The sequence below is a fragment of the Manihot esculenta genome, chromosome 9 (assembly GCF_001659605.2).
Source record: "Manihot esculenta cultivar AM560-2 chromosome 9, M.esculenta_v8, whole genome shotgun sequence".
Lineage (NCBI taxonomy): Eukaryota > Viridiplantae > Streptophyta > Magnoliopsida > Malpighiales > Euphorbiaceae > Manihot > Manihot esculenta.
The window spans coordinates 9,616,759-9,636,456 of NC_035169.2; the positions used below are offsets into that span (position 1 = coordinate 9,616,759).

The following is a 19,698-nucleotide window of genomic DNA, read 5'->3' on the forward strand; positions in this document are numbered from 1 at the left end:
TTTGATTTTAGAATTTTACTAAATATCACTACATTATTTAAATAAATTATTTACTGAATCTAAAAATTATTTCCATCTTTTTAATAAAATATTTACTTATTTATTTATTTTAACTTATTTTATATTATAATTGAAATATATTTGATATATATAATCACAATGAACTGATAATTGATCAACTTCGAAACAATAATATTTGGCATTTTAAATTTTAAATTTTTTTCTCATCAGCGTATAACTTATAAGACTTTATCTCTTATTTTGACTATATTATTTTTTTAGTATCTGTTATATAAAATTTTTATATTAACATAAATTTTAATATATTAATAAACTATTTATAATATGTGATAAAAAAACTATTTAAATTTATAAAATAAATACAAATATAAATCCAATTAAATTTATATATCTTTACTCAAAAATCAAATAAATTCAATTTAAACTTTTAACAAATTAAGTCTCCACAATTATTAAGAACCACAGAAGCTATCATCTAGTATAACATTATTTATATAATAATAAATATTTTTTATTTGATAAAACTTCATTTTTATAATTTTAAAAATTATTTATATCTATATATTTTTTAAAATTTTAATATTAATTAAAATATTAATTTTTTATATTTTAAATTATTAAAATAATATTTTATTATTAAAAAATAATACTATATTATATTAAAATTTATTTAAAATTACAAATACAGAGATATAATTAACTCAAAATTTTAAATTGATCTTTTTTAGCTCTTCAATAAAATTATACGGACATTATTTTATACTTGTTTTCAAGTAAATATAGATATTAAAAAAATAATTATATTTCTTTTAAAGGATAAAAATAATAATATTAATAATATATATATAAATAAATATATACATATATATAACATAATAAATTATTAATTTTACACGTATTTTAATAATACATAAATTATATAATATATATCCTTATTCATCATTTTACTACGAACCAAATTATTTGTTTCAATTGCAATTAACAATTAGCCAAACCAAAAGCGACTTAGTCCTATCATTTTAAAACATAACCAATCAGTTTTGCAATTTAAAAATGCAATTATTCAGTGAATAGGACTAGACAATTTAATACATAATTAATGTGTTTTCAGTTTTAAAAAAAGAACTAGATAGTATTTTTTTTTTTTTTTAAAGTATATATCCTACACAGCGTTCCACATCTCAAAGTAAAACAAATCTCCCTGTTTCTCCATATAACTTCGCAGAATGAAATTCTATGAAAAACAAATTAAGATAATCAACTGAAGTCAATTATTATCACTGCAACAAGGTAATCACTAAAAAATTTAAAAACGGGAGTGGGACATAACTCCTGCTGCATTACCGTTCAGGAACTCTTTGTTACTTACAATGGCAATTCAACGGTATTTCACCTGCAAAAATAGATTTGAGCACGCCTTCTCTTTCGGCAGATTCTTCATCACTAGTATGCATCAAGGGGGAAATTTTTGACCTGATCAGCAATTCAATACTTTTCATAACTTGCACAATTGGTTCTTGCGAAACACATGGTAGTCTGGTGTGCAGTGCCAGGAAGCTGCTTCTCACTAAGCTAGTTCCAGTTACAAAATTACATACAAAATTATGAGAGAAAACTTTATACAACTTTCCCATCACAGTAAACAATATTTTTTTGGCAGCAGAGGAAGGGTAATGCAAGTATTGGTGCAATTCCTGAGGTTGAGCTAAAAATTAGAATTCTCAATTGGCAAGGAGAACAGACAAGTACAACAGGGATTCTGCAATGAAAATAGAAAAAAAAAAAAAAAAAAGGCAAGCATCAGAATTTTGGAGCTAAGCACATAGATATATAAGAACTTCGCTTGACTCATGAAAGTAACATGCAGGGAGATGTCACTTAACAGATGCTATACATGGGTATGCTTTGTGCATCGCTTGTGATCCTAAATTGCCAAGATTTCTAGGATAATTCAAACATCAAAACTAAGAATGAACACTAACAAAAAATTTAAACTGCTATTCATCTTTCCAACAATTTGATGGTATCTACATTAGAATAGATTTACTTTTGGCAGCAGCAACTATGTTAAAGAAAAGTTGAAGTTAGAAAGGTGCACCTGAGAGTATCAAAAAATACCACTCTTCCATTTGTCAAATGTCAAAAGAATGTTCATCTGTGTACAAAAGAAGACTTCACTGGTGTTCAACCTTACTCAGGTAAGTAATGGCATTTCTGCATGACCAGTTGGAGGTGTCGGAGGTTTGATCAACAGCCTTAAAGATTCCATGATATTTGTAAAGGAAGGCCGCTTCCAAGGCTCACTGCAACAAAGACACTTGCATTAACAAAAATGTCATGAGGCAAATCCTGTAATCAGTTGTTATAGAGTTAAAAACATGAACAAACTTTGCCCAGCAAGCCTCAATCATGATGGCAACTTGAGGATTTAAATCCCGTGGAATATCAAGTCTCTTGCCTTTAAATCCAACAGCGGCTACAACCTAAATTGCAAACAAGTAAGCAGGTATGAATTGATAAATTATAATAAATATAAAGAGAATGGTATTGCAAAAGACAAGAAAATTCTTATTTAAATTATAATAATGTTGGCCATAATATATATATAACATCCATTTTCCAAACAGTATAGATGAGCAATCAATCAGTTCTGTTCAAATTGAACAGATTCAATCAAACCAAATAGACTGAACCTTCCTAAATTCTAAGCCAAACTGCAGTAATTCGGTTTTGATGCAAGAGTAGAACAATGCACATAAATTAATCCCCACAGAACCCAAAGTCTTTGCCCAATTTATATAAAAATCTCATTCTGGCAGTCAATGAAAAATTGAAATAAAAAACTTCAATAGCAAACAATCTATTATCTCATCAACAAAACAAGTTTCAACAGAACAAAAAATTACAAAGAAAAAAAAATCAGATTGCTTTGTAAGAAGGGCCAAAGAAGAAGAATTGATGGTCATTGCTAACAGCATGACTATGAGATAAGGGCTGACTGAGGAAGGATGAAGAGTGAAGAGGCAGCAGCAGAGACATTGTTCTGGCATCTAATCTGTCTTGCTTCATATGTCTACCCCCACCTTTGTTTGCCTCCACGAGCTTCAATCACTTCTTGAGTTCCTTGTAGAACTTGTCTTGAAATTCAGTCCAGGATGTGGTTGCTAAGGCTCTGAGAGAGATCTAATTGTCTTTGCTTGATGAAAAAGAAAGAGGAAAATGAAGGAAAAGGTGAGAGAATAAAGTCTCATTGATCTGGTCAGTGTATGTTCACTTGGTGAGGAAGTAAGAGGGGAAGAGAAGGAAGAAGAAGAAGAAACGTGAAGGAACAAAGAAAAGGGAGAATTATTACTTAGTCTCTATGGTATGGAAGAAGAAACATGAAGGAACAAAGAATAGGGAGAATTATTACTTAGTCTCTATGGTATGGAGAAACTCACTAGTTAGTCTATCGATTTTGAAAAATGCATTAAAATGTTGTTGACGTTTTAAAAAAGTCTACTAGATAGTCACTCCGTTAGTTTTAACCATTAAATATTATAAAAAAGTCTAAAATGTCTTTGATACAGAGATATTAATTAATAAACTTCTTAAAACTCTGAGAGACTAACTAATAAATTTTCAAAACCACAGGGAATTAAATGGAGAGATTAACTAGTAGACTTTTTAAAATGCTAGAAACGTTTTAATGCATTTTTCAATATCGAGGAACTAACTAGTAAGTTTTCCCATACCATATAGAGTAAGTAGTAATTTTCCTAAAGAAAAAAGGGCTGGAATGTAGAGTGAGGTAGAGAATGGAGAAAGGCAGACATGACTTAGAGAAGGAAAGAACCTCTAATAACCCTAAATTAAACTTAAACAACAACAGTGTTTCATGAAATAGGTTCTTTTTTATTTTTAAAAATCAAACTGAATTAAATAGATAAAAACATCTATCTATCTATCTATCTATTAAACAATCCATCTATCCACACACATACATATAGGCATGTTTCTCTATATTATGCTACATAGGATATTACAAGTTTATGCAAGGGGTAACTTCATTAAAAGATATACTTACTTTGATTATGCCATATAGGATTATAATTTATTTCACACTTGGACAAAAAAGGCTAAGCCTTTGCGGTTTTTCACGATTATAGCATCGTCTTTTAATTTTCGACAACAAATTCAAAATTAAAATTATAAAAGAAAATCTATGTGGACATAACACGTTGCTTTGATCAAAATTGATTTTAGAGATTAGCTGTTATAGTGAAAAAAATTGAAAGAATGAGCTTTATAGTACAAAATTAAAAGGTGAAGCTATAATCATGAAAAAGTCCAAAAATTTTGCCTTTTCTATCCAACAGGCCTTTATATAATTATGCGTAACAAACATAAGTAATTAGGGTACCATGAAAGCATTTATAAGTTTATTCATCATTACTTAAAATTTTTAATAAGAATAACGATAATGGACCCCCAATTTCTTAATAGGATATTTAGGTTTCATCAAACAATAGTGCTTTATACCAAATTCTTCCCAAGAAAGCTTTAGCATAGGGAGTCCTGCAAATTGGAGTCATTTCAAATGGAAACAGCTTTCCATTGTCTCAACCTACTCACTACTTGGACAGCTCCACTCTTTTGCAACAATTTCATAAAATAAATTTTTCTAAAATAATTTCTCCCACCCTTTTGCATGAGCTAAGAGGGGAAGAAAACACCTATTTGTGTTTCATACTTCAAATTCAATAATACAAACTTCAGAAAACAAACCTGTGCAGGATTTAAATTGCTCCATGGTTGTTGCAGTGTTGCAAGCTCCCACAATATGACACCAAAACTGTACACGTCTGACTTTTCATTTGACGGTTCATCACGGAGAACTTCTGGTGCCATCCACTCAGGCTGAAAGAGATATTATTAAGCTTATATTCCAATAAATAGTGTAGCCACCTCAAAATAAAGACCCAGTCAGGTTGCTGATTTTAAAAGCACTTACAGTCCCTGCTGCTGACTTTGATGAAAGAAATGTGTTTGCTTTCAGACGAGATAGCCCGAAATCACAAACCTAAATAAAGGAGAAAGCACGAGCAAAGGAGAAATGGAAGGAAACCAATTAGTACAAAATGACAACTGTGTGAAGGGACCAGGGGAGGAGGTGGTGAAGGCGCCATTTGCATGCGTAGGAGAGAGATTGGAAACGCTACATACAGATTACAGAAGGCAACACAGATCAAATATATTTGGGCGCTTAACTGCACTTTCTTGGATTATACAAAGTTTAGATATTACTTGATAGGTTTGGAACAGTTGTGCATTTAGTACATCAGGTAGTTACTACTTGGACGTATGAAAAATCATGATACATAAATTACTAGTGAATACACAATTATGTATTTTTGTAGCATTATGATTTTTGAATCAACTTTTTGGAGTATTACATCAGATAAAAAGGGACTTAAATACTTATATAGAAGTACTAAGTTAAAAAAAATTACTAACTATAACTTAGAAAATTTAATGGTTTTGGATGTGCCTGGATACTTAAACTAGGTTCAGCTAACTAAACTAGATTCAAGAATGGGTAAAGCAAATCAGTGGATAGTATACCCTGTTAACATACTAGCCACAAACACAAGCTTACACAGTTATATTGTTCCAAATGAGATGCTAAAAATATATTTTCTCCAAATAGAATTGGTCAACAGATGGACACTGGTGTTACAATAACAATGGATCCATTTGCCATTATTGTTACAGCTGCAGTTGAAATAAATACTTTGTTAAATATATTAGATATAGCATATTAAAAATTGAAAAAAAATAAATTGATATGATTTAGCTGTGAGAACACTAACACAATGTTTGAATGGAGCATATAGGAATCTTTTAAAGATACTGTAATAGTGGATAAAGTATCAAAGCCTCCTCAACTCCCTAATTTGGTCGGTTGAAAAGTTCGGCTTAAAACTTTCGAAGCCTCCAAAAACTCTTATCTCCCTCAAAACTTTTCTCCCAAACAGACATATTAATTTAAGAACTCATTATCTTTCCTCCAAAAACTTCCTTCCAAACATATTGTAAAACATATTGTAAAATATCCAAACAGTTTTTCTCATACTGTTTTTTCAATAGCATCTAAAATGGTACTTTCTGAGAAGTTCTTTTTTTTAGTCTGAAACTTGATGCCAAACAAGGCCAATATCCACTCTCCAACCCCACTAAACAGATTCAATCAGGAACAGTCAAGTTTACATAGGGTATGGCCAATATAATGTACCACATACACAAGGCAGCCAATTAAACTGAACATGATCGCTGTAATTGGGCAAAGCCACCAAGAATCAAGTAAAACACACAAGGTGAGAACAATGCTAGTGTTCACCAGACTTTATTAAATTCAGATTTCTCTCAAATGAATAGTTTCAACTTAGCAAGGCTTCATGTCCAACAAATGAAATTCATGACTGTAGGAGGGAATGATGAGAACTCATTCCTACTCATCAATAAACTGGAAATTAGTAACCTGTTTGTTCAAATATAAGGAGTTATTAGTCCTACCTTCACTGTATATTTTTTGTCAACCAATAGATTTGGAGATTTTAGATCTCTATGAACAATTGGAGGATTGCGTTTGTGAAGATAATTCATACCCTTTGCCTGAGAAAAGCAATAGCACCTCAATTAGCTTGATATAAACCATGATTTTAGCCAATAGCAAGCTGAAAAGAAAAGAAAAGGGGAAATTTTTTTTTTTCTCTGAAAAGAAAAAAGAAATTTCCATATGCATACCACATCATAGGCCATACTTAACCGGCGCCGTTCATCCAATACCTCTCTTGCACCAGACTTATGCAAAAGCCTATACAAGCTACCTCTACAGTGAAAACCCAAGAATTCAGTTTCTTTTAACTTCTTAAAGAAATAAACATTCTTTTAACTTCATAAAGAAATAAACATAGGCACATAAGGCACAATAAATTATGCCTTAATATCAAATTAGACAGAAGTATTTCAAAAATAATAAGCAAATACTTCCAACACATTCCACATTATAAAAGAAATAGAGAAAGCAGGGGTATTTCCAAGCAGACGATGAAGAACCTTGACAAGTATTCTGTCACTATGGATAAGTTTGGTGGCTGAGTAACCGCACCCATGAAAAGAACTATGTTTGGATGTCGTAAGCGTTTCATTATTGCAACCTAACAAATAGAGGACAAGAAACTAAACAAATCAAATCAAATTTAAAACCAAGAAGAGCAATACCAAAACACTGGCCAACACATACCTCCCTTAAAAATTCCTTGATGCGTTCAGTATCAAAATCTTGCTCCATGAGAATTTTCACAGCAACTTCCTATAAATGATGAAAATATTTTTAGAAACATACAACATATATGTAAGGAGACAGAAGAAACAGGAGGAGAAAATATATTAACACCAAATCTACTTTTTAAACACAGATATAGTTGAATTCTAAAGTTCCAATCAACAAAATACCAAAAATAAATTCAGAACAGAGTTCAAAAGAACTGATTTAAGGGCAAACAGTGGAAAACGAAAATCCAAATACAGACATATGCATGCACAAGCATATTTTTACCCACACCTCAATAAAGTGGTGAGGATACACAGAGAAACTTTGCTGCCACAAAGTACAAAAATTGGGAAAAAAGGCACCTCCTTGCAAAAATGACAGTTTAATAAGTTAATGATTAATTAGATATCAAAGGTACATCAGTTTCGGAGTGAACAATTAGAGTAGGGTCTACTTTATTGTCTGAACAAGTAGCATTAATTAAATATCACATACAATAGTGGATATTGTGAAGTAAAATGCAGGATAACCATACACGTGTTATTTGAACTTTTTGCTCAGCGTCATTAAGGTATTAATATTCATTTGGACATGGATCTTACCAAAACTAAAACCACTCCAATATTCCAGCCAAAGCTACAAAAGCTTATACATCCACATAACTTTAGAAAGCCATTAAATTATCAAGTAAATTACTGCTTAAATAAGTCACAATTCCATATTCACACAAATGACCACAAAAATTATTATAATTGCACAGTTCAGAATTCCAGAATAAGAAATTAGAATGCTTTAAATTCTGCACCATTGATACAAGGTAACAGAAATATGCACAATTATAAAGCTTACCGAGCCATGCCAATCTGCACGGTGAACAGTTCCAAATGAACCTGACAATAGACAATGCATCCTTCAGTACAGTAGAACAGCCTCCAATGCATTATAGAAAGAAAGAAAATAATCTGTCCGAGCTATTAATGCTGTGTTTTCCCTCCAAGATGTGGCACAGATATGAGTGGAAATACCTGCTCCAATTCTCTCCTTCAGAACAAGATCACTCCATGGAATGTCCAAATCTTCCACATCAAGTGAAAGCTCATTACTAGTTTTATTAGAAACCAGTTGACCACCTTCAGAAAACCTTGAAATTTTACTAGTATCCACTCTCTGGTTAGCCAATGCTAGAACTGGTTGCACATCTCTATGCCCCACAGTTGGGATGTGCTTTAAATGGATGGCATCTTTCACCACGTTTGTTGACTGTTTAACATTCTGGGAAGGATTATATGGTCTAAAATTTTGAGCACTTCCATCTTGGGCAATTGTTCGATCAACTTTCACTTGTAGAGGTAACTGAGTAATTTCACTACCATTGGTTGGGATTTGCACAAGGTTATTTTTATCTGCATTTGTTCTCTCATTTTGCTTAGGATACATAGAGAATTTAGGAGCTTCTTCATCAAGAACAGTAGCTGCAGTAACAATAGTCAAGAGCACATGAAGAACATTATAAACATGATTGATATCAAAATACAGGTCTAATAAACAAGACAGCCACATCAACAAAGAATCAAACATTAATAAAGAGCAAAAGATAATTAAGCTGCAACTCAGCTTGGAATTTTTTCTGTCTACTTGAACACAACACTAATGCATCAATTGATGTCTCATTATTAGTAGCAGCCACACCCACAACTTTTCATCTCAATTTTATAGAGGGATATGAACTTCAAAATAAGCATATGTCACTTGTCTAAAGGAAAGTATCAACCAATGTATCTCAATTTTTCATTAGCAATGTAAACTACAAAAGCATATTTCACCTTTTTCCAAATGATTTCAATAATTAGATTGTGTATTACAGATGGAGGCAGAAATCTAGAAAAGTTTAATGCATATTTTCATCAAGTCTTTGACATTGTGAATGAGTTAAAAAAAAAAATCATACTGGATAACGTAGAGAAGTTCCAGAGCCAAAGAGATCAAAGAACAGAGAACAGTGCATAATCATTCCAAGTATAACACACAAATAAATAACATATACCAAGTATCATCTGTCATGACTACATGACAAGTGCCAGATGACAAAATTGCCCTTCACCAAGACTACAAAGAATAAATCAATATCACATATTCATGAACAAGATAATCATCCCAATTTCAGTTAATATGAAATCAACAAGAATTATGTTCAATCAGCTAAGATATTAGTACCACCATGAAATAGAGGATTATATGTAACAACATAAAAGCACACACAAATATATACCAGCAAGCAGCACGTAAATTGTACTCCGCAATAAATTCTAATACAAGCTTAGGGGAGGCATCAATTAATATACATAAATTTATATGTAATAGGATAACTTTGAAATTATGTATCCATTTTAAAGAAAAAAAAAAAAAAACAATGAGAATGCTAGCTGGACATCTTCTACTATCTCTTTGTTTAGTAATGATTTCCAAAATAACAACATACTTTGGGATAACCAAAAAATGGCTAATGATTTCAAAATTGAAGGAAAAATATGGGACATTATAAATAAGTAGACATTCTCGTAAAAAATGATCATTTATCAGACTCCAAGTACAGAATTCGAATAAAAGTAACCATTTCATGCAATAAATTCAATTTGCCATAAAGGCATATAATATAGGCAATTGCTAATATGAATGACATGGTCAACACTGCAAGATAATCAGCTCATTAGAGAGAGAGACTTGAGAGACTGCATTCAAAAGGTAAAATGACAGTATCCACTCTCCTGAGACAAGTCATAGCAACAGGAACGTGCATACTTATATAAAAATGGTTTTTAGCATTACCTCCCAAAGCATCATCGAAGACAAGATTAAGTGATTGGCTATCTGAAAAGTACTGTTTGGCAAAAGACCTGAAATCAACAGTAGGTTTATTTGATTTCATTCGGGGAAAGCGCAATGGTGAAGAAATTGTGATGGAAGAAGGGCCATTGAGCAGTGAATCAGGCTCACATAAACAACCTGGCTTCCCTACCAAGTCAACTAGATACTCCCTGAAATGAAAAAAAAAAGTATATTAATTGAAAGATGTTGCTCAGGTATTGCTGCATAAAAGGAAAAAATGAAGTCTAGAATACAGCTATTTCTAAAAAATACAACAATGTAGAAAATAGTACTTGACTAATATGGTTCGGCGGAAAACAAAAAGGATGGGCACAGGAAACAAAGAACCATAATAGAAGATATCCCCAAGAGCCCCAAAATATATTAATTTAGAGAGCTTGCATTCAGATTTTCAAATTGTGTAAAACAACCATCAAGTGTTTAATTCTATTGTATTTACCGATAAAATACACTTGACAATTTTCTCCTGTGCTCTAAGGATTAACATGATCAGAGTTTCAAAAGATATTCAGCTTAAATGCCACACTACAAGATAATGCTGCACACCTCAAGATGCCACTTATATTAAATTCAAGAGTTGTCTGTTCTTTTATCTCTCAAGACAACCAAAGAAAAATATTGCAACATATATAGGACGTCAGTACTTTTGACCAAGCGTAGTGTACTGTAAATAGCTAGATCACACATAAATTAAATGAGCCTACATCAGCTAATATTCATATTCTAGTATACATTATAAACAGACCATGAGAACCTACAAGACTACCTGTCAAGCCCAAATCGCACAAGACAAGAGGAAGCATCATCTCTATTACAGTATTTGCAGCCTCTTGCAATTCGACATGGCAAATCAATTGTGTCTGCAAGCACCTACACAGGTTTCATGTAGTGAACATAAATCCCTTTCTCCTTCCGAAGAGAAGTTACAAAATATGTATAGAGATCTTGTTATACTTAAAGATGAATTATAAAATATTGCAACTCCTTGAGTTGCAAGAGAAATTCAGCATATGAAATCAGGACCATGCAGTATTGAGACCTTACCTTGAATAATAATGCTCGATGCCTGCATTGACCAATAGACAGGCTGCCTATAGGAACCACAATGGATCCCAAGCAATCTTTTAGATCAGCACTACATTCCCTCCAGATGGAGATTAAATCATCTTCTGCTGCATTGGTTGAACCCCTTATGATGACAATAAAACTTCATTAACAATGGATTATAGGGAGAGAAATAGATTTTTGGTTAAATAAGAAGTAGGACTCACCCCATGCGATTGCAAACAAGCTTTGCCAACTGATCAACTACCTCTTTTGTAGTTATACAGTTGCAAGAAATGCTGTGGACCCTATTTTGGAGTTCCTTCAAGCTTGGATCACTTCGTCTATCTATTAAAACCACTTCCAACGAAGGATCACCACTAGTATCAGCAGACTTTAATGACTCGATAGAGGGAATACGACCATTCTCTTGCAAATCAGTGCACACAGTCCACACATATGGATCCATTCCATGAATTTGGTAAAACCCATCAGGAATTTTGTCAAAGTATGATAAGCAACCATTCACCTGATGCACAAAGAAACTAATGAGGTGAGTTTGCAACCACAAAGAGTCAAAGGCCAACAAGAAATGTAGATGAATGACATTTACCATACGTACTGTATTACAATTAGATTGAAAGAAAAAACAGAAAGTGAGAAAGGACTCGGAATACATGAGCTCTCCATTTTCTAAGCTCAACAAACGGACACATAAGGTATTAATAAAGTAGGAAAATTCCAACATTTTGCACACTCTATTAAGCTATTCAAAGCTGGATGACATTTTGACGGCCATATATCAATCTGAACATCCAGGTCATCAGTGATGCACCATTGTTCACAACATGTGGAACATGTCATTGAAGCAATAGAGAGAGAGAAAGAAGAAATCCCTGGATACAAAGTCAAACTAGTAGCCTCTATCAAAGAGACTATATGATATTGAGGTAAAAGCTGGAAGCTGCTTTTTTGGAAAAAAACACCCTCTTTGATGCTATTGAACAAAGTAAGTTGAAAAAATTGTTTTACTGTTTCAATGTTACTATGATTATAATATGTTGAATTTAAATTAAATCAAATGTTAATGGTCTCTAATAAACATATTCAAGATCATGTTTCCTAAATTGCAGCTCAGAAAACAATGCCATACAACCCAGAGTCCATGGAAACTGGAACATAAATTTACCTCTACCCCTTTATGACATGATAAGAACTGATAGTTAATGATTGAGGAAACTTCTCTATCTCCTCCATATTGCTAGTAACAAGCAGAGAATAAGAGAGACCATGATGATGGCCCTGATCCATCTAAGTCGATCATTTTCAAAAGAATGCCAACGACAAGCACGTGATAAGAGAAGGATGGATAACACTAGCACTAAAGTAAGAGTCCTAGGTATTGAGAGGAAAAAATAAAGAGGAGGAGGAGGAGGAGGATCTATGTAGAAAGAATGCCGTTTTCATGATTACATGATCAACAAGCTTTTGCCCAATATTTTTCACACACACACATATGATAACACTCAATAAAGGTCCTATGTGTCTAGCAAACACAATAACATAAACATTAAGTGGCAGTCCAAAACGAGATCTATTAGTGCTATAACAAGATTTTTGCAGACTGACCATTGAAAAGTTGTGCTCTTTAACAACACCAAGTGCAAAAGACACTTATGGGCTCTCTTCTTAAATCAAAATTGCTTTTGTTATTTCAGAAGTATCTCTTTGATTATGGATAACATTATTTTCTTTTATGAGTTCCTTTCCAAAATTGAATAAGCTTTTCTAGTCAAACTTCATAGAAGGATTTTTTTTTAATATGATTTCAAGTTGTTTTATACATATAATTTCATGTGTTCCTTAAACTATTATGCCTTTGTATACAAGAAGATCAAAATTATAAAGGAAAAACCTAAACAAGCTACATTGTTGGCTCTTACAACTAATAAGAACACACTTATATGTGTATAACAATTAAAATAATTGTTAAAAAAAACATAGCTTTTTCTCTCACTATCCCTTCCTCCCTTAAATATGCTTATGAAACCTTTCTTACCTATAAAGTGCCATGTTAGCAATGTGGCATGGAGCCCTCCAAATTTGAATTTAATTGACACAAATTTGCAAGATTGTATTAATTGGGGAAAAAAGCATTAGTTATAATTGCAAATTTAAGCACAATTTTGTTTTTTTTTCTTTTAGCATTAAGCTTTAAAATGTACACCTTTAGTTTCCCCTAAACAAAACCCATTTCTAAGACTTTGAGATCCTCATCATGGAATTTCAGTTATAAACCACCAGGCTGTAGTAGGGAGGTTAATATTCTTTTTTTTATCCAATGGCCAAAAGATATCTATCATTAATAGGATAGTTCCATAAGGTTTTAATTAATTCTATTTATCCGGTATGAAAAGGAATTCATAAAACCAAAATATATTAGTGAATACTGATTCAATGCAAATACTTCCAGAAAACAAAAGATTACTTTGATTTAGTTCAAGAAGCATCTATTTTGTCCATTTACAAGTTCAAAAAATATGTTGCTCTAGCATTAATAAATCTCTTTCTAGCAAAAATTGCCACCCTAAACATGCAGGATTCACCCTACCAAACAATATGGTTTACGAACCCACCACACAAGCTCAACAACCAGCATCCATTAATAGCTTTTGCTCAGGACCAACCACTAGAATTGTTTTTAGTACAAACAGAATTTCCAGCTTTATTAAGTTTGACAATTAGGTATCAATGCTTTTTCTTTTCTTGTGGCTTTGGTTAACAGAAAATTGAACTTTCTCTTGTCAACATCCCTTCATCAACTTCAGCGGTAAAACTACCATCACCCTTGTATCAACTCAAGTTAACCACACTCAACATGCCTTTGACATATTCCAATCATGCAATCATATGCATCATCTTCCATCCCAAGTCCCAACAGCAGAAACATCCAAAATCTGAGATCATTCTCCCATAAATTCCAAACACCAGGACCCAATAATACGTCATATCCTATGATGAAATTTTAGATTCCAACAATCATGTTTATTGAACATGCATTGCGTGAAAATTCATCATTTAAATTAGATTTTCGATGATAAAGAAATTACTCCATCTACAAACTAAGCATTCTATACCTATAATAAATAAATGTCCTGGCACTAGTATTGGACAGTTAAATTACACTACCTGAAAATATCAAATTTTCTATTGCATTCTAAGCTTTTTCCAATTAGATTAGCAATCCAAATGACTGAAGCATACATGCCAAGGCAATATATTCCCATATCCCCGCATGCACACACCAAAACACACGTATTGCACATGACAAATAAGCATCAGAAATCCTACCCAAAACCGATGCGACAGCGCCTCAGGCGAGTTGGAGCTAGTCGACAGCAACGCGGATTCATCAGGCATCGGATCCAAAAAATTTGGATCATCGGCACAAGTCGCCTCTGAGGACAACCTCAAGGCCAACGCCAACTGCAATTGGTAACTCTCCTCCGTCTGCTGCGCCCAGCTCTTCCCAGATGATCCAGTACCCATCCCTGTAATCACCGCAGCATCCACCGCTCTCACTCTCATCAAATTCCCATCCTCGTGCATATATCCATAAGTCTCAATCTCATTCCCCCCAGTCGTTGACTGCGTCGGGGCATAACACTCTCCAGACAACGAACTCTCACCGAAACTACTCCCGCTTGATTGTCTTTGCAACCCGATCGACGAGTACATATTCAGATTACCAATCCGATTACTATTTGCTTGCTGATTTACTCTGTGATCACCGCTAGAATCCCAATCGAAGCCTCTATCTGGCTTTACTTTGCTGCTCTTGGATTCACTGGAATTAGACGGGTCGTAGTATGGTGGTGGTGGTGGCGCCGCGAGCAGCTGCTCATCGGGGTACTGACTAAGAAGCGTGTAATTGGATCTTCGAGCGGGCATTTCCATGGAGACCTTTAGTTGAAAAATTTCTGAGCTCAAAAAAGCATAAAAACCCTAAATACTTCTTCCATATTTGAAGTCTGGTAGAGGTGAGCTGAACTTGGTTTGTTTAGTTTTCTTCCTTTTTTTTCCTTTCTCTCTCTAGACCAGAATTTTGGTTTTTTTTTTTTTTCTTACCGCTCTCTTTCTCTCTCTAGAATTCCATTGTCGGACACAGAAGGAAGGCGATGCGGACCGTGCGGTTTTTATTCGAGGGCGCAAATTGTAATATTCCCGGAATTATTATAGGAGGAAGGAAATAAATTACGGCGTGTCACTTTTTCGGGCCCCTGCCATAACCCGATGGCTCGTTTACACGTAGGCCCCGAAGTGCTGCTGATTGGGATTTCTCAAAGTGTCTTACAGTGATTTAGGGTCAATAAAAATTTAAACACGTATATAAAATAAATTTTACAAATAAATAAGTTAATTTTAAAATAATTAATATCAAACTATTTTAACAAAAATTATATTTCATCTATATGTTTTTAGTAATTCATTACTTTTTTAGATGTCAATATGATATGACCGTTTAAATATAATTTATCTTAATCGGTCTGCCATTTTCTATGGTGTTGATCGATATGCGAAATGCGGTTATACGATTTTAGTTTCTATTTGTGAAATTGAACATAAATTTTATATGATTTTTATTTTTTTTGGGTCATAATTCGTATAGTTTTCGGTTCTTTAATTTCAATATGATTTCGTACAAATTTTAAATAAATTTATATCATTTTTTATAAAAAAAAATTTACTATTTAGTTTTAAAGTTGTTATTAATATAAGTTAAATTTCAATTATTTACAATATATATATATATAACTAATATATTATTTTATACTGTTTCACAAAAAATATTTTTTATATTTTTTAATAGTTAGAGCACTAAAATTTTTTTGATTAAATAAAAAGGTAAGTAACATAATTTTTTTTAAAAAAAGTTATTTTTCATATTTTAAAATTTTTATTAAAATTATTATATATAAATTTATTAATAAATTTTATTTTTTAAATTAAAATTAAAATTAAATAATAAAAATAGATTATCTCATTAAAAAATATTTTCTAAATATAAATTATTTTCTATAAATAAATGAACTCTTAAACCATAAAATCTCCAAAATATTAGGAGGTACTTACAATATTATTTAGGATTTCATTAGTGATAAACAATTTAATCAAGCAAACTTTGTTTTTTGTTTTAGCTGCATATAAATAATATAAATATATATATATGTAAAACCTTCAAAATAGTTTTATAATGATGTACCTTCTAATCTAATAAAAATGCTTAAAAACGTGTCTCGTGGTATAGCATTTTTTCTGTTTTTTTTATTAAAAAGTTAACATACCATCTTACAAATAAATGTTATTTCGAATTATTTTATGCAAACTTTATATTTTTCTCGTTTTCTTTATGATGAATTTGATAAATAAGTTCATCAGATTCATGTGGACAATTATCATGACAATAAGTGAGTTTATCTTATAATCAAGTGTCTATATCATTATTTCGTGATGGGTTGGGCATTAGAACATATTAAGAAATAAATTCTGCCTTTCTAGCGAAATTAAAGGAGTTTATAATGCTAGAGCGGGCGTATAATGGAGGAAGGGATGCCCTTTAGGTTAAAATTTTATGGAAAAATATGCACCTTATGCGTCAAATTTTGCTATGTTTGTGTCAAAACCTCATGCTTCTATGCTATGGTGGGGTTTAACTTGTAGTAGGGACTTATTTCAACGAAGTTCTTATATGGAGGTTGGTAATGGTCATTTAATTAAGTTTTTGGAATGATGTATATAGTTGGGTGATTCTCCATTAATAGGTCATGCTCTTATTGCGGTTTCGGTTCATCTATATCAATTAATGATAACTCAAGTGTAGTAGAGGATGTCTCGGTGTTGGAATTTGATCTCTCCTTATCTTTCGACATCTTTTTGCCTCCAATTAAAAGCTGTGGAGGTGAGTCTCATATTTTAGATCATGATCAGATAGCGTGGAGAGGTACTTCTTCTGGTAATTTCTTTGTGATGTATGCATTTTTTATGCAGAAAGACATAGTTTTGAATTAATAAGATAAAGTTTGGGGATGCATTTGCAAGTCTAAAGTTGCTCAGAAAGTTTAGTGTTTTCTCTAACTCTTCCAGCTTGGTAAGTTGATGAAAAAAATGGAGAGAGTGAAAAGGTTTTACTACTAATCCATCGTGTTCATTGTGTTCGGGTGTCATGGAAGGCCAAACTCATAATTTTATGGAGTGTTGTTAACAGTCGGTTGTCGAAACCGGTCAAAAATAATCTTTCCGGTTATCAACAATATTACTACTGCAGATAGTGGTAAAGGATCGAATCCACAGAAAATTGAAAACTTACCTATCTTCCTTAACAAGACCAAGAGAATTAACTGAAAGCAAATAACTGAAAGAGAAGTAAACTGAAACGAGATAAACTGAAAGTAAAATGGGGGGTTTTGAGATTGATTCAAGAGATCTAAAACTGAAAGCAATAAGAGAAGACAAATAATTAAAATAAAAGAAATCAAGAATGAGAGAGATCTAGTTGAAGAATTGGATCCACTTCAGTTGTTGGGATTGATCATTGAAACTTATGTTCTTTTGATTAATTCAATAGATTAGTTATGAAGATGGAAGACGCTTCTCACCACCATGTCTCTCCTTAATCATAAACCAATTAGGGAACGTCCTCTAATTAATTACTAATCAACAAGTTGCCAAGGAACGTCCTTGGGTCTCAGGCAACAAACAACTGTCAATTGCATTAAGAAATAGAGAGATCCAATCCTAGCTACCCAAACGCATGAGATATTGCTAGATTATGCAACTTTCTTAGTTTTTACACCAAGTGTTCTTATGTTTGAACAATCCAAGCAATTACGGACTTAAAACTATTCAAACTAACAATATATTACCTTGCAATCAAGAATCAACTGGCCACATTGATCAAAATAGCAAAGCAATATTGGAATCAAGCATAAAATTGCACAAATATTGAATAACCAAAAGATGAACAATATATGATCAAGTCTCCCAATCCATAAAACAACCAAAGTATCACCTAATCTTCAACTAGAATAAAAGGTTTCAGCCACTCATGGCTGAAACAAAAACCAAAAATAAAGAAAGAGATGAAGAAGAGATGGTGCCACTTGCAATCCCGTAGGTGTGTCCAAGGGAGAGTAGAAAAAGCATGGGGAGGCTCCTTATGTGTCTTTTTATAGTTGAAAGTGTTGCCCTAGGTCCTTACCTGCTGCCCGAGTTGTGTCTGAAAAGGAAGGAGGCGCGCGGCAAGGCTTTCAGAAGGAAGGAGGTGCGCGGCTTGTCTTCAGAATAGGTGTGGCGCGCGACTAGGGTTTGCAGAAGAGAAGAGGTGTTGTCCTAACTTTCCTTTTTAGGTGGAGCCTTCTTTTGAATTTCAAATTTTGAATACTGAATGCATGAGAGGCAAGTGCATTTTCTTGAGATCTGGCTTCCTAAATAGGAAGAATTGACTACTAAGGTGTCTGCACATCTTTAAACAAGGAAAGAAAGATCTGCAATTTGAATTTCAAATAATCTGCTGACTGCGCTTTCCTTATCTGTTTTTGCTTCTGCACTTTACTTATTTGACACTTTCCTTATTTGAAACTTTTCATATTTGAAACTTTCCATATTTGGCACTTTTTGGCAGTTTTAAGAGCATTTTCATCAGATTGTCTCTTTACACCTATTTTCTGCAAAATAAGATTAAAACCACAAAATTAGGCAGAAAAAGTGTAAATGAACATCAATAATATCATGATAAAATGGTCTAAATTATGGTCTATCAAATACCCCCACACCTAGCCTTTTGCTTGTCCTTAAGCAAATAAACATAGTCAAATAAGCTCTCTTTGCTACTTGATCCTTATTTCCACTTAAGCTCTTACTCTAGACCCCTATTTTGAATCATTGCAGTGAAATATATGCATCAAGGTTACTCACCTTCTTTCCTTGTTTCCCTTTACTTACCATGGCTAGGATTTGTTTTCCTCAAGAGAGAGATTACACATGCACATATTATTTGTTCAATTAAGACTCTTTCTAGCTTTCAGAGTGATTTGCCCTTACCTTGAAGTACTTATTCAGCTTTTTGCACTTTAATCTTGCTTGAAAAAGTCACCAACCTTTTGACGTGAAGGTACATATTTGTGATACCCACCCCCAGTTACTCAGTTGGTCACCTGTTCAAGTGGCTACTAGCTCTGTTCATAGTCTTTCAACCATTTGAACAGTTTTCAATTTGTGCTTATGAAGTCTAGGCCTTTGCCGAATTTTCTTTCTCAATGATTTGGGCAAATCAACACCAATTGCTAAAACAAGTCATATTAAGTTCATTTACACAACTTTCAATTCATTCTCTCTAATGAGTGTCATCAATATGTTTTTCACCATGGCAAGCT

At 32.8% G+C, this 19,698-nt stretch overlaps 1 protein-coding gene across 2 annotated transcripts; it reads right to left on the reverse strand.

The window, feature by feature from the left end:
• Positions 1-1,208: 1,208 nt before the first annotated feature.
• LOC110623506 (serine/threonine-protein kinase CTR1) lies at positions 1,209-15,472 on the reverse strand. 2 transcript variants are annotated; one of them, XM_043959605.1, is made up of 16 exons: positions 14,618-15,471; positions 11,494-11,795; positions 11,267-11,411; positions 10,989-11,092; positions 10,163-10,371; positions 8,362-8,808; positions 8,186-8,226; positions 7,307-7,375; positions 7,120-7,220; positions 6,808-6,892; positions 6,577-6,675; positions 5,015-5,083; positions 4,789-4,920; positions 2,410-2,504; positions 2,120-2,324; positions 1,209-1,780 (listed from the first exon to the last, which is right to left on the reverse strand). In XM_043959605.1, exons 1-15 carry the CDS (start codon positions 15,221-15,223, stop codon positions 2,216-2,218), a joined length of 2,613 nt encoding a protein of 870 aa, XP_043815540.1. In that variant the 5' UTR covers positions 15,224-15,471; the 3' UTR covers positions 1,209-1,780; positions 2,120-2,215. The 2 variants fall into 2 exon arrangements, with proteins under 2 accessions (XP_043815540.1, XP_043815541.1); XM_043959606.1 differs by lacking the exons at positions 1,209-1,780; positions 2,120-2,324; positions 2,410-2,504 and having other exon boundaries at positions 5,015-5,218; positions 14,618-15,472.
• Between the last annotated feature and the right edge of the window lie 4,226 nt (positions 15,473-19,698).

What these genes read in the sequence shown, in the direction of transcription:
- LOC110623506 (XM_043959605.1), bottom strand. Translation starts at nt 15,223, where the DNA reads ATGGAAATGCCCGCTCGAAGATCCAATTACACGCTTCTTAGTCAGTAC. An exon ending in GTGCGATTTGGGCTTGACAG is followed by an intron (nt 10,372 to 10,988) that starts GTAGTCTTGTAG and finishes TTTTCATTTCAG; the next exon opens with GGAGTATCTAGTTGACTTGG. An exon ending in GAAGGAGAGAATTGGAGCAG is followed by an intron (nt 8,227 to 8,361) that starts GTATTTCCACTC and finishes GTCTATTGTCAG; the next exon opens with GTTCATTTGGAACTGTTCAC.